This window comes from Cynoglossus semilaevis, chromosome 8 (assembly GCF_000523025.1).
Source record: "Cynoglossus semilaevis isolate Cse_v1.0 chromosome 8, Cse_v1.0, whole genome shotgun sequence".
Taxonomy (NCBI): Eukaryota; Metazoa; Chordata; class Actinopteri; order Pleuronectiformes; family Cynoglossidae; genus Cynoglossus; species Cynoglossus semilaevis.
In genome coordinates, this window is record NC_024314.1 from 5,714,789 (window position 1) to 5,729,685 (window position 14,897).

The 14,897-nt window shown below is 44.6% G+C and overlaps 1 protein-coding gene across 6 annotated transcripts in view; it reads left to right on the plus strand.

The window, feature by feature from the left end:
* LOC103381752 (retinoic acid receptor alpha) overlaps nt 1-14,897 on the plus strand; it is a 176,290-nt gene that overhangs the window by 119,726 nt on the left and 41,667 nt on the right. The window contains exon 1 of one of the 6 annotated variants that reach the window (XM_008314268.3): nt 3,324-3,763. The exons of the other annotated variants lie outside the window; for them this stretch is intronic. Within the exon in view, the coding sequence (XP_008312490.1) occupies nt 3,583-3,763 (181 nt within the window). The 5' untranslated portion in view covers nt 3,324-3,582. Of the gene's footprint in view, nt 1-3,323; nt 3,764-14,897 lie in introns of those variants that run through there. 6 annotated transcript variants of the gene reach the window in all.

Below are 14,897 nucleotides of genomic sequence, written 5' to 3' on the forward strand. Positions count from 1 at the left end.
CAAAAAACATAAAGACGTCAGGAGGGATGGCAGGCCGTGGAGTGACAGGACACGTCATAGCACTGAATGTGATGAAGCACTTTAATGACATACTTAACCAACATTGTGTATTATTTGTTTAATTGAAACATAATTACAGAAAGAGTGCTACTTTCAGCTTGTTTGATGGAAAGTCTTTTTTTACCTTTGCAATGTTTCAGTGGTGTGAAAGCTTTCAGTGGCGTAAAGCTTAATTTCACTTACCCCTTTTTAAATATTATTTTTTAATTTATTTCATCTGTGTTTTTATTGATATAATGATTGTCCAATGTGACGACAGTGGCAGTGTGAAGACTGGCCTTTACTGAGTCCTCTGTTAATGAGACGAGAATAAAACTGGCCATTAGCACCGTCTTCCTTTGTGTGGTAATGCACTGTTCCATTTGTCTGCATACACGTTGGCCCGGCCCAGGTCACATAGAAGTCACAAACCCTTTTAACAGAAACCTGATTTTTTTGTAAAGCCAGTGTTTTGTGAACTTTGTCTGTAGTTGGCTCCATGTTCATTCTGCATTTAAATCAAGTGTCCCATTGTCAGGTCTGTAACAGCTTTGGCTCTAAGCCTGCTCGATGACACAGCAGCAACTATGTTGCATGGAATGTTGCAGAGTAAAGGTGGAGTAAGCTGGTGTTAGGCAGGTGAAGCGGCTCTGTTGCACCAACTTCCTGGTCTCTCATCCAGCTGGAGCTCCACTGTGAGAAAAGTCAAACGTCAGGCACTGTGACTGGGTGACTTTTGCTTTTGTTGCCGAGGCGCCTCTGCGGGCAGCACTCGGGCGAGTGTAATGGTGTTCCGCTAGGCGTACAAGGTGGGAAATGTTGAATAATGTGGGATGAGAGTGAGCCAGGGAGGCAAATCCGAGTCAGCCAGTGGGTCACCAGGAGGTGAGGCTGCCTACTTTCATAGGGTTCAGGAAAAGTTCAGCTGCATAGCATTAGGCAAATTAGGGAGACAGCAGCTAGGGGAGAAAAACCATGGGGCAGGGACTAAGGAGAGCTTGAAGGAGAGAGGGTGAGAGGGAGAGAGAGCAAGATTCTTATTAGTAGGAAAGAAAAGGGGGAGGAGCCCAAATGAAAAGAGTGAACAACAGACTTCGTACACGAGGGGACTCTACTAAAGTGACAAATCCACACCAGTCAATTGGCAACTAAACTAGGATTTATTCATCAAAGATCGGTTCAGTTGTGTTGACAAACAAATAGGATTCTTAACCCAAGTCCTGAAATAATTTACTAGGACTTAGTGATGTGAACTAGAGAGTAAAACGCTGTATATACTATTGTTATACTTGTAGATCAACCACCGTTACAGTATACACTCTTTAACTGTTCATCATCAGTTTCCCACCTACTGCAACCACCTTGTGAGAACTGTTGAATTTTTAATACAAATGTTATGAAGGATGTTGGATGAAATATTCATGCAGTTTCCCAGTTAGCTTTTCCTGTCACAGCTGGTTACTGGTAGTTACCTCAGTATAAAACAAACTGATGTTAGGAAATGGATGTTCCATAAAAAGCTCTGTTTATTTTGATTTGATTTGAATGCTACAGCAAGCTAGTATTCTCCAGGTTTATTTACAGAGTGTATCTCTTAACTACAGTTCTAAAGACTGACTTCCTGGATTCACAACCAAGGTGACTGGCCCTCTGTGGAACTGTTAGTTAAAGCTGCGCTTCTTTACTCTTTTTCGTACCTTAGTGAATTATGAATGTGCTTTGTCACAGCGTGTGATTGACAGCAGAACGGTTGTAAACCAGGTCAGACTCACTTAATACTAATTACCTCACCACCAAAACCAGTGGAGCACCTCTGACTGACTGACTGTCTGACTGACTGTCTGACTGACTGTCTGACTGACTGTCTGACTGACTGTCTGACTGACTGTCTGTCATGTTAACAGACTCTTCTGATTGCCTAATGCCAATCTGAGTCCAAATTTACAGAATCTAAAGCATGTGCAGGTGAAGGCAGAGAGAGTGTGCATCTGAGAGTTCACTTTTCAACATGACCAGAGTGTCATGGCACAGGGACATACAAAAAAAAAACAAAAAAACAAAAGATTAACCCCACTGATGGAGAATGCAGTGATGCTGTACTATTCACAACAGTGGTTTTACCAGTGTCCATGACAGGGTTAGGTGATGAAGAAGAGGCAGGGTAAGGATAGTTAAACAAGCACACTGTTATTCATGTGTTATATCTGCAGTATATCTGTAATATAGATGTGTACCTATATACAGTCATTATTGTAGCAGCATACGAATCATTTTCATTGTTATTATTATGAGGTGAGCAGGTTGAGGTGCCTAGCATTGTTTGTACCTAATTGTAAATATACATCTGACCAATACTGAACCTCATTTTGGCCCGTGAGCCAACTTTGAACTTTACCCACCGCTGGTCTATAATTATGATGTGAGTCTTTCACACAATTCTTGGATTTCACAACAAATAAAAAAAATAATAAACTCCCCTCTATCAAAGTTCGACGCTGCCCCTGGGTCTGCGGTGAGAGAGGGGGATTCTCTGGGACGACCCTGAAAGGGTTAACGGGAGGAGGAGCGACTCATGAGAGCGGATCCAGAGAGAGAGAGAGAGAGAGAGAGAGAGAGGAGGTGGAGCCAGATTCCTCAGCTGCTGTGCCTTGTCACATTTCTGCAGAACATGATCTCTGCACGGTTTGGTCCGCTGCCCGATTTCGGCTTCTCTGGTACCAAAGACAAACGAGGCGGCGGCGCTGCTGCTGCAGGACCGTGTTTCCTGCGGACCTGGATGTGAGCGACAGCGGACTCTGGCCGCCGCTGGTTGAAGGCTGACGCACGGCGGCGGAGCGGGTTGATTTCACGGCGCTGACAGCAGCCGTCCGCCCACAACACGGCGGGATCGCACACGGGACAAGAGACCGCGGCAGCGAAAGGACGGACTGTAACTAGACGGGGGTTCCTCTCTGGGTTCTGCGCCTCCGTTCTTCCACTCAGTGTGTTCATCTTGTCCTCCTCCTCTGGTATTGGCACGGACTTTCAGATCCGTCTGCTGGGTTGTTGGTTTTTTGTTTTTTTGTAGGGGGGAGAATTTATGTGAACAGTTTTCTCTTCTTTGTGGCTTGGATACATCCTCTGAGTGTCGAGTAGGACCAGCGGGAGTGACATATCCTGCCGAAGTTACCTGCTTCTATTTCCTTTTAATTTATTTTTTAGATTTCATTTTCATTTTTACTGCCGTGTCCCAGCGTCGGACACCATGCTGCGGACTCTCCTGCTGACCGATAGCTCCAAGGCTTCAAAACAGACCGATTCCACTTCTCTGATCAATAAGAGCTGTAAAAATAAAAGATGCCAAATGACCAGATGGCTCCTAGGTGTTTGGATTTATCACTTTCCCCTCGATTTTGATGCAGTTCCCCCTCCATTTGGCTCCCTCACCTTCTACCTCCGCCGGTGTGGAGAGCTGAAGAAAAGGATTGACATTTTTTTAATATAGAAGAGAGAAAGAAAAAAAACATCAAGTAATAATAATCCCCTGCTGCCAGTCTGCTTCGTATGATGTATGAGAGTGTGGACGTTGTGGGACTGAATCCCAGCCCGAACCCGTTTTTAATGATGGATTACTACAACCAGAGCAGAGGATGTTTGATCCCGGAGAAAGGAGGACTGGTGCCGGGTGCACCCCATCCCTACAGCACGTCCATCAGGAACCAGCACTGGAACGGCTCCAACCACTGTAGGTGTCTCCTCAAGTTCATTTCATTAATGAGTGTTAGAGTTAACAAAGAAAAGGGAAAAAAGTATTTTTTTAATCTGTTTAATTTATTCTCATTTAAGGGGTAAAAAATAGTGATAATTTCTGCAGCCTTTGCTGCAATATTTCAACTGCTGTAATGTGCAGCAAAACATTGTTGCATGTTCTCCCCATCACTGAGCTTCATATCTGCATAATATACACTTGACCCACTTTCAGTTCAGTCATTCTTCTTTCTGCTTGCTGCACTGAGGTTGGTAGAAACCTCTGCAGTATCCCGCTCCCAGCTCTTTTATGTTCCCTAAATATCCAGCATAAACGCAGTTATTCCACTTTAATCACAGCAAACTTTCCTGCCAGTCCGTCCTCTCGCTGCCCCTCTGATAATCTGGACATCTACACTTACAGTTTTTTAAGCAGCGCGGCCTCAACTCCGCCTCTTAATGGTCAACGCTAATCTTTAACACCATCATGACAGTCTGCTTTTAAAACATGTAGCGTGTAGCTAACATTACCTATTCACCCATTCACATGTTCCTCCTGCGTCCTCATCATGTATCAGTCAACAGTCCAAGTTCTTTAAAAAAATACTCTGATCAATAATATTTATTGTCAGACACGCTGAGGTTTGACGCTTCCCTCCATCAGCTCTAAATATAACATGCTAGCGTACTGAGGATGACGCTTCCCTCTATCAGCTCTAAATATAACATGCTAGCGTCTGGTGGCGGCGGCGGCAGCGGTTTGGATAAGTGATTTGCTTCCGCACACGTCCGTCCCTGGTGTGTAGTTTTCCACCTCAGCCAGGGATGAGAGGTCTGTGTCCACCGTTACTGTATCAGCTGCAATAATAGAGAGAGTTTTATTACAACAACAAAGTATCACACAGAAACCCCTCCCCCTCCACCCCACCACTCATTCTTTAGCTGAGAAGGAGCTGCAGTGCACAAAGCTCCAGCAGGCCTTTTATTGAACAGATAGCTCTGTTGTCTTTCACATTTGAAGGAGCGTAAAAGGCAGGAATCTCCACAGGCTCTGAAGGGCCAATTTCCTCCTCGCCTCTCCAGACTATAGAAACACGCCACAGATGTCAGACAGGACATTTGATTAAAAATGTTTGGCATTAAGAACAGAAGTGGTCAAAATGTGGCTTTTTTTTTTTTTTTTGCAGTTCCTAGTTCGTTTTTTTTTGTTTCATACTTAGCCCGGTTGTTAGTATTTATTAATCCTCAACCATAGAAAAGCTCCAGTGGGAGAGCACTGATTTGAACCATGTGAGCTTGTCTGAGGGAGACTTTGTTGGGGAGGGAGGTAGAGGTGAGGGAGGGGGGTAGTTTCAGGAAAAGACCTCTGATCTTGTTTTACTCAACTCCACATTGTTAGGCTCAATGCAGTGGCTGTAGATGTAGACGTAGGTGGGGGGCGGGGGGGTGTAGTGGAGGCATATCTGTTCTTTGCCTTACTGCTTGAATGTAATAAAATATTTAATGCACAAGCAGGGACTGGTGGAGGAGGGGGAGACGGAGGTGTTGTAGAGTACACACGCGCAACATCCGTTAGTGTCATCACGTGGCCAGGAGGGTTTTTTTGTTGTTGTTTTTTTATCATAGGGGAAAAGAAGACAACAGTAAAAAAAAAAAAAAAAACAGAGCAGAGTTTTTATTCTGTGGTCCAGTTCTCAGGCAGGAATCCAAAGCAGCTCAAAAGCACGAGGCATTCTGAAAAACATCTGCTGGTTTTATCTTTTTTATAATATCATACTTGGTTGGCAGACAGACTGTTGACTCATGATCTCTCACCCTTTCTTTCCACGTGGGTTCAGAAACAGATTGCTGGTGGAGTTCAACATTTCTTTTACCTCCTCGCTGCCTTTTTTTTCCTCCCCTCTTTGGAGCTCTGTGTTTTCAACCCTCTCCACATTGGATCCAACTATTCATTATAGGCTTTAAAGAAGAGCTCTCTGGCTCACAGAGTGCACTCACTGACATCGTCCCTGCAGTCAATATGGTCTAAAATGGCCTCTTGAATGTATTAAGTGGCTTGGCATGTATTCAAGTCATATGAACGTCTCATCCCAGATTTTATTAGTTCCTTCAAGAAGCTGCAGTTTTACCCGCCCGAGTGTCAATACGCTGCTGGTTTAATCAAATTGTGTTCTGTCACAGGGTGTGTAAACAGGCTAATGCTAATGTTGCTATGTACAGAGAAGCAATGCTGGACCTTGCAGGTAAAACACACTTATTGTTTTATGTTTTATATATATATATATCTATATATATTTTTTTTTTTTTTCCTCTGAGCACCAGTAGTCAGAGCCTCATGCATTAAAGAATGTGCATGGCCCTGTTCACATGACTGTCACACACTGAAAACATGGCGGTGGAAAGCACAGAGGGTATTGCACAGTGGGCTCAAATAGTCACTCAGTGCAAGGAATTTTTTTTCCCAGGCCGTTCAGTGTTTATAAGAACCCAGTCATGAGGGATTTTCATAAAAAGCAGACGTAGTAGAGAGCAGCGCTGAGCCTTAGTTGGTCTGGTGAAGATGGGACTTGCCAAGTGTGCTGCTGGACACAAACACCGACTGGCAGCTTCATCTGACTCATGCCATTTGAGTTCAGCAGTCCGCTTGGCCTTGCAGGAGATGCAGCCCAAGAATAAGCAGATGGTATTTCATAAGTGTAGTGTGTAAGTATGAGTGTGAACACATGTTTTCTCTTGGGCCTGCGACTGTAACATTAGCCCAGTGTCCATCTCAGACTGTCACTAATTGCGTGTGCTGTTGTCAACATTGGAAAGCTGCGCGTGATGCGTTTAGACTTAACGCAGGCCACCAGACTGATGTTGGCCTTGCGAAAGAGCTGAGAATACCACTTCCTCCCCCTCATTATTTATCTGTTCAGATGTTATTTGGCAGGACTGTGCTGAGAGTTGGGAAGAACATGTACAATGTAGAATAAACAGAGATAGAGGTCCGTCCTGTCCCAGAACAGGATCGCCTGGAGAACAGCCAGTGACTAAAAAGTGAAGGGGATTTGAAATAGTAAACAGCCGGAGGAAAGGTTCTACATCAGTCCAGGATATGGAGTTTGGAGTTTATTTTTTCCTAACAATCCTCTCAGTATTTCTTGGCAAAGCTACTTAGCAGTTTTACAAAGTTACTCCTTGTGACATTGTTAACACTAAACTTCAATCCAAATCACAGGTCTGAGTGCAGGGCTGCGTTTTATGTCATTTCCATAGCTGCCCCTCCCCCCCCCCATCCACCTCATCATAGCTCCAAGCACCTCAGTGTTCCATGAACCCACTGCTGAGGAAGAGGGCTTTGGTGCTACAGTCAATTACAATTTAGGGAATTTATATGAATCTCTTCCTAATCTTAAAGCAGGCTTCAAAATGCCCCCCCGTCAGCCTCTAGCACTACTGATTTAGTGTTCTTAACACGTGCAATTCCACCTGAAATGAGTGTGTGTGAGGCAGGAGGGTTCAGTTAGTCCAGAAAGACACCCCTGCTTTCACCTTCAGGTGAACGTCAATAACACATTTTGTCATCAAGGTATGTTTGTAATGTCAGGGAGGTGAAGGGGGTTCAGCGCCGCGGCCGCCGCTCTCTTGAGAACGACCGCAGGGCAGCGTTTCACAACCTGCCATTACTCCCTTCCAGAATGGCACTGTGCCATGAACCTTCAGAGCGGTTGCTGCCCTTTAAAATGCAATTCATCATTTACTAAACACAGGTGCCCCCCCCAGTGTCACCGCTCCGCAAGGTTAACAGGCAGCACCCGGGAGGAAACGTGTGGGTTTGACGATGAATACTGTCATTTTTTAACCTGTAATGATTGGGTGTGGCTCATTACCTTCAACACTGGCAGAACAATCATATTTCTTGAACACAGCCACAGCCATTAAGTAGCTCACGGGTGGCTAATTTTGGGGTCTGGGTAGTTGTGTGTCTGTGCACACTCACGTGGACAGATGCTGAGACCCACCAGTTTGTTTGCAGTTTTGAACATTAGCCACAGGCATCAGTCAGAGGTCCCCAGTTTGGTTCAACAGTAAAGCCCCCCAAACAGGGGGTGGTCTCCACTGTGGAGCTCAGTGTGATCAACAGAAGAGAGCCAGACTGTGTCATTGAGTTGTCAGTGGTGATAACACCTAATCCATGGACAACAATGATGTCAGATCAGGATTCATGTCAACACCTCTGTTAATCATCAGCCAGTTTTGAATTAGTCTCAGTCGTAACGTGACTGAATTGTACCACAGCTCTGATTGGCTCTCATCCTCGTTCCTTCCACTTGTTTACATGATGAAGTCAGCGCTGATTGGACTTTGTACCTGTCAGATCTTGTCATTACTAGTTGACAAATACATCAACAGATATTTGTCATTGCCATTTAACTCCAAATAACTTCTCGTTTATTTTTCTTCTTGGAACAGAAGCTCTTTGACTAAGTCATTGATCTAAGACTGAAGAGAATACATTTCCTTCTCACGTTATTTATTATTTTTTTAAACTCCTTACATTTACCTGACAATCCTTTGGTCTCACGTTGTCTTTGTTGAATGATAAAATTACTATTTTATATATATGTGTGTGTGTGTATTTGTAGTGAGCGTTTGATGTGGCTGTGAGAGAGTGGAAGATTGAAGCAGTCCAGGTTAAAGGGAGGTTCTAACCTTTAAAATATTCATAGCTTCTTCATTTAAATCAATTCAGCTCTTCGGGGGCAGCCAAGCATCAACTGTCAGAAATTGAGCTGGGCCTGTTGTAATCACTTCTTTACTTATCTCTACAGATGGCTTCTTCTCTATGGTCTCTGCATGGCTAACTCAGCAGAGAGCGAGAGAGAGGACTGCCCTCTCTCTCGCTCTGTGTCCTCCCCCATTCCCATCACCCCGCCCTTATCTCCATGTTTTATCCGCACTCTCTCATAATGGAACACACATAAATTCATCTGGGTATTGAACCGGGGACATTCATCACCCTGGAATTCATCTGCGAGCCATTTTCATTCCCAAAGTGTCCCCTTTCTCTCTCCCACTTTATCTCTATCTCCCTCTGTTTTCCAACTCCACGGTGGCATTCTCCACATGGCGAGGCTGAGCAGGGCAGTCAGTGTCACGATTAATCTTTAATGCTTGCCTGGCCTAATTTTTTCTCATATTTTACAAGATTTCCTCCCCCTGCTACCCTCCGTTTGCCAGTGTCCTCTATATCTAGAGAGAGATTACATGGAATGTTGCCTTGTTTCATCAGTTTGCAGAGGGCTGACTGCATCCTCATGTCCTTGTGCAGTTTCTCTCTCTCTCTCTCTCTCTCTCTCTGTTTCTCTCAGGCCTCCAGCTCTAGGCCACAGCAACAAACTAGCTTACATTCACCGACACACGCCTGTCCCCAGCCTTCCCTCTGGGAAACTGTGTTAATATCACGTGGGTGACAAGTGTGTTCACCTCATGTAGTCCACGCACACACAAAACTCTGACACACTCTACAATGGAATGCCCGACTGTTTAGAGAGTGGGATAACTGAGAAAATAGGGCAGAGGTTAGTTTGCTAAAAATACGAATACGAAAATACGAGCCTGGCAGCTCTCCTGCCGTCTGGGGCAAAAATAGCACAGTGTTGCTGCCGTCTCCCTGGGCTTTGATAAGTCAAAGGACGCTCGGCTTCACTGCATGTCGGTGTTGCATGTGAGGGAAAGAAAAAAAAGGGAGGCTGTGAATCACCGAATGCTTTTTTATTTATGTATGCACACAAAGGCTTCTCAAATTCAATTGTGCTATTATTAACCCGACACACCAGTTTCAACGACAAAAGGCATGTCTGACTGTTTTAAATCATCTGGTGGTAGTGGTTTGAGGTAGAGCTGTGTAAGGTGACTTTAATTACTGAAAGTCATATCATCACACCTTGTTGTTAAGTTTTATTATTAACGCTTTCTGTGTTGAAAGGTCAATGAACGCATACAGCACTTCACATGAGTCAAGAGCCAACCTGTAAAAGAACAAGTGAGGTTGGTGCTGGACCTGGTTGGTCTGATTCTAAACAGAAGATGAGGTCAGAACTAACCAACTGTAGAGAGGAAGTTCTGTGATTGAACTCTACAGCTGTTTCTCAAAAACACTTAGACCACAGTCACACTGAAGACCACAGTGACCCAGATCTGTTTGTTCAACACTGTGACACAAACACAAAGCCACCTCAGTCTGAACGGTCATGTGACTAAAGGGAGATGGAGCGAATAAAATGTAAATATAGAAGAAACAGAAATTCTGTATAGAATAGAATAGAATATCTGTAAGAATTATCGTTTTTTCCTCCGATATTAAAAACCCGGTATTGCAATGCCTAGATTTCACAGAATGAAGTTCCCCGGCATGAGACCAGGGAGATAAAGTGAAAAATCAACCAAAAAAAAAATCTTATCTTGCCAAAAGTAGGAATGGGCCAAAAAGACATGCAGTGTCAACGTAGCCTTAGTGTCTCCCTAATCTCTGTACATCTCTGACTGTTACTCCTGGTCAAACATTGGTGAACCGTTTGTCTGGTTTCGTCTCGACAAGTCTCTACATAGTCTCTAGGATGCAAATTTTGCAGGAAGAAAAGAAAAACCTTTCAATTTTTCCTGATTTATGGAAGTTTTTTTCCCCCTAAAGTAACTTAAGACGTCCATATTGTGTGTCCTCTTTTCTTTTGATCGCTGCCCAGACTCGCTGTGTCTGCTTCATTCAGCTCTGACTTTGGTGACTGGGTGCTCAGCCCGTCTGGACACCACTATCTTCTCTTTCCCACAGCCGCTCTGAATCATTTCATACTCATTAAATGTCTGGCTGGAGTCTGCTCCTGTGACATTTGACTCTGAAAAGCCCACCTGGGACCTGCATGAAATGGACTGCCAACAGTACGGTGGGAAGGAAGGGAGAAGAGCTGAATGGTGATGGATGGGACAACATGTTAGAGCGAAGGAGGCAGAGGAGCTCAGGTTACAGGCCACTTGTTCCCCTGTATCCCTGTCAGTGATGTGAGTGTTTTGTAAACTGTAGCCTCGCAGCTTCAAAAACACATGTGGAGGAAAAAAAAGGGAAAGACAAAAACTGTTGGGGCCTGTCCATTTTGAATTGAAGTTTGTGCTTGTTTAGAAGTTCTTTGATATCGAGACGCCCCCTTTAGTCTGAGCAGTGTAGTGCCTGACCTTTTCTGCAACCTATCGTCTCTTATCTGGCCCATTGTTGGTGAAGTACCTCAGCTGAGATAATGAGAAACAGAGATTGTTGCTTGGTGGATATCAGGACAATTAAGTGGCCGTGTCAGATACCCAGGAGTGCTCATTGTCCTGTGAAAAAAATAAACATGTCGTAACCTTTTTGGCGAAGACGGAAAAGCCCACGTAGAGTGTAGACTGCTGCTGTTTGTTTTTGAAGGACCAGTGCCGAAAAGTGCTCAGGATCACATGGTGCTGGTTTTTATTTATTTTATTTTATCAAAACCAAACATGTGAGTGGATGTTTGTGCAGAGTGGAGAACCGGACGAGTTGAACAAGAATTGTCCAGCTATGCCACCACTTAGAGGGGGAACATTTCATTAGCTAGTTCGTTAGTTGTGATTTATCCACAGCTTTAATCCGACAGTCCTAGTTTTGACCCATTTTCTAAATGTGATCAAACAGCGGCGTCCATCGTCTTTGGTACAGATCAGAGACACAGCCGTTCACTCAGAGCCTTTTTCTGTTTCTGCTCGTTTTGCTGCAGTTGCCTCGAGGTGACTAATGAGAAAGGTGGCAGCATTTTGAACCACACTTGTCAAGCGGCACAGCGTGGCTCCCTGAACCGGCTGTGACCGGTGCCTTTAACGTGCAGCAGAGAGCTGCTCTGTGTCCCTTCTATGGTGTGTGACACCTTTCTCGGCCCCTGCACCGTACGTGGGAAACCTTTGCACACCACACTGTCGGCTCTACAATAGAGCGGGATTATTGTGTCTGGGCTGTCAGCACCTCTGCACTGAAAGAAAACTAGAGGAAAGAGAAAGGAGGCGGGGTCTTCCAGGCGAGCTCCAGGAGAGCTGGCATTTCCAAGCAGTGATCTCTCTCTGTGGAGCCTTTTAGGGGGTGTAATGTCATTTTTGTGGGCTCTGGAATTTTGCCCTTTTCTCCCTTTAACAAAAGGAAAAAGAAAGTGAGATGAGGAGGGAAATATCGGAGTTATATGTGAAGTCCAGGTTTGGTGACTGATGTCGTACCACGGCTATTACTGCTCTAGTGTGACTGATGGAGACTTGGCCTGCATTCAGAGTCTGCGAACTGAGTCTGGTGGAGAATGACCTATATCCCTGTCCTATTTAGCACAATACAGCGTTTGTCATTCTTTTCCTCTTCCTTACATTATTCAAGCCTCACTCCTTCCATCTCCATGTTCTGAAGTCACAGTTGTGTGGAGACAGAGTGCTGTGCATATTCTCCAGTCATCCAGCCTGTTCTGGTTTATGGCCTCGCTGTGAGGCATTCAGTTCCTCAGGAGTAGTTGGACCAAAGCTATAAAAATCTGTTTTCTTGCTGGTGTGCAATCTGCAGGAATGTCCATAGTTTTTTTTTTATGTATTCTGAGTAAAGATGGCAACATTCTGTAATATAGCAAAAATGTGGCAATTATGATGCAACAACATCATTGGATATGACTGGACTAGAGAAAGGGAGAGAGAAGCTGAGTTTGTCTGTCGCCCAAATTGCTTCTTTACAACCTTCAAAGCCAGTCCTCCCCGTACCGCTCACTTATAATCAACCTCTGTGTCTGCCTACATCCTGAAAAAATCTGCTCACGCACATACACCAGCTAAAGCCTTTCATGGCAGTAATCCCTATCCCTGGGAGGGGATGCATGGGAATCTTTGTCAGCTGACTGCAAATGGGCGAGAAGAGAAGGAGGACTTTTCCCCCTGCATCACTCCAAATTCCCTAAAGCCTGCTGGGATGCTCCTTGGGCTTGACATTCCCAACCCCACCTGCCCTGAATGCGCAGCGGGAAGCTTCATCACCGTTTCCCCCGAGCTGACCTACTTGGGACTGTTTGATCTCACAGTGGAAGTGAGCGAGCCTGTCTCGCTGCCTGGCAGGCGGAGAGCTCCTTGATGCTGAGGGTTGGGGAGATGGAGCGGGCTTTAGTGGAGAGGCTTAATAACTGTATTAACGTCGGCACTTCCCCTAGGACCTACGCCTCCGCAGCCAAGTGGGGGAGTGGGGGGGCATGGAGCTACCCTCACTGGCTTTAAAAACGCCGTCCTAATTTGTCTTTATTTCCTGCTCTCTTCTCAGCCCAGTGTGTTAATCCACTGCCTGTGGAAATGGCTGCACAATGAATTCAAGCACCCTTAATATCTGACGGACAGTTTTATTTGACACATTTCACTCCCTCCTCCTGCTATGCTCCTCACGTCTCTTGGACTTTAAATGTTCTCACCCTGACATTGGCAGATTTGATGGCAGTGAATTGGCAGGGAGTTGTTTTTTTGGACAATAAGCAGTGATTGTAAATGCGTATAATTTCTCCAATTATTGTAATGATGTAATGATCCTCGCAGATTTGACAGAGATAGTTACAAACATCAGGTTTTTTAAATTGTTCTGATTGGATTCCCATCAGCCCTCACTGTGCCACGGCCTTTTTGACGTTTCCTGCGTGGGCATTTCATAGAGCTGTGCAGTCATTCAATGTAATTAAAAGCAATTTACTCTCTCCTCACTTGTGTGTGTGTGTGTGTGTGTGCGCGCGCCACTATTCATAACAGTCTTTATGTCATTAATTATACATTGGTAACTTCTAAATAACTTCTGAATAATTGACTAGTCCCACTTAGCGTAATGGACGGAGTTAACCATGAGAGCCCTGCGTTCCTATTTGCTGGGGAGGGAACTAGGTCACCAAAAACCAGCACCCAGTCATCCTGGGGGTCATTATGAGGCCCCCGGTCACGGGGCTAAGAGACAGAGCAGTGACAAAGGCCAGCCAGGGTTAACTGGACCCCAGAGGGATAGAGAAGAAGAGGGAGAAGGGGCCGCCAACGCCGGCTCACCTGAGCGCTCAGGTCAGTTTACATACACTCATTGTTTCTGACAGGCCTGCTTACTCATGTGTGCGTAGGAGGGACACATGGTCCTCTGTGGACACAGAAGTAAACGCATTGTCTTTTTGCACTTTGCACCTGCGCATGTATAGAGAAGTATTTGATTCCATTTTCCTACTGAACATGATCTGTGCTGAACAAGACAGCATAGGAGTGCCTTCAAAATAAACATATTTTATACAAGAATGACCCTGCAGAGAATTACAGAAGAGAACTATAATAAAATGGATAAAATACCCCCAAAAAATACAGGCAGTATACTGTACTTTAATATTATATTTTATATTTATCCCAAAACCTATACTATACTAAAACTATAATATACTCTCTTAAAATAAATAGAAACACCTGTAAACCCAAACACAGGGTTTTCTGTGAACCAGAAAGTCACTGACAGTTCAGCTTGAAACCAGAGTGAAGCTCTGTGAAAAATACACTCTGATATGCTTTTAAAAGACCAAGTATTTGTAGAATGACATGATAGAGGAAGACTGTCTCAATAAAAACAGTCCACTGACTAGTGGGCAGGCACCTCACAGGAAATGGTGTGTTAGTTTGTGTGTGTGTGTCTGTGTGTGTGTGGATCAAATGGCTCCCCCCGGGCTACACTGAAAAGGTCAGGGATTCATGCAGGAAATAAGTGTCTGTGGATGCGGAGACAACACACACACACACACACACACAGTGAAGTGACATTAGCCAAACAAATCCTTCATTAAACTCCAGCACCGTCCCACTGCGTCGCCTGATGACGCTGCTGACTGATTCCTGATCAGCACCTGACTTTACAGTAGGTCTAATGCTGAAAAGAAGGGAGGAAAAAAACCTCTTAGTTTACCTCTGTTCACTGCTCACTATTTTTTACCAAACCTTTGTCTCTGAAATGTGCTTGTCTTGGAAATAGAACAAGAGAAATAACTCAAATATTTTTTGTAAAAGTCTCTTTGTACAGGTTTAATAATAACAAGTAGGTGCCGCACAAAGTGTAAATTCACAGC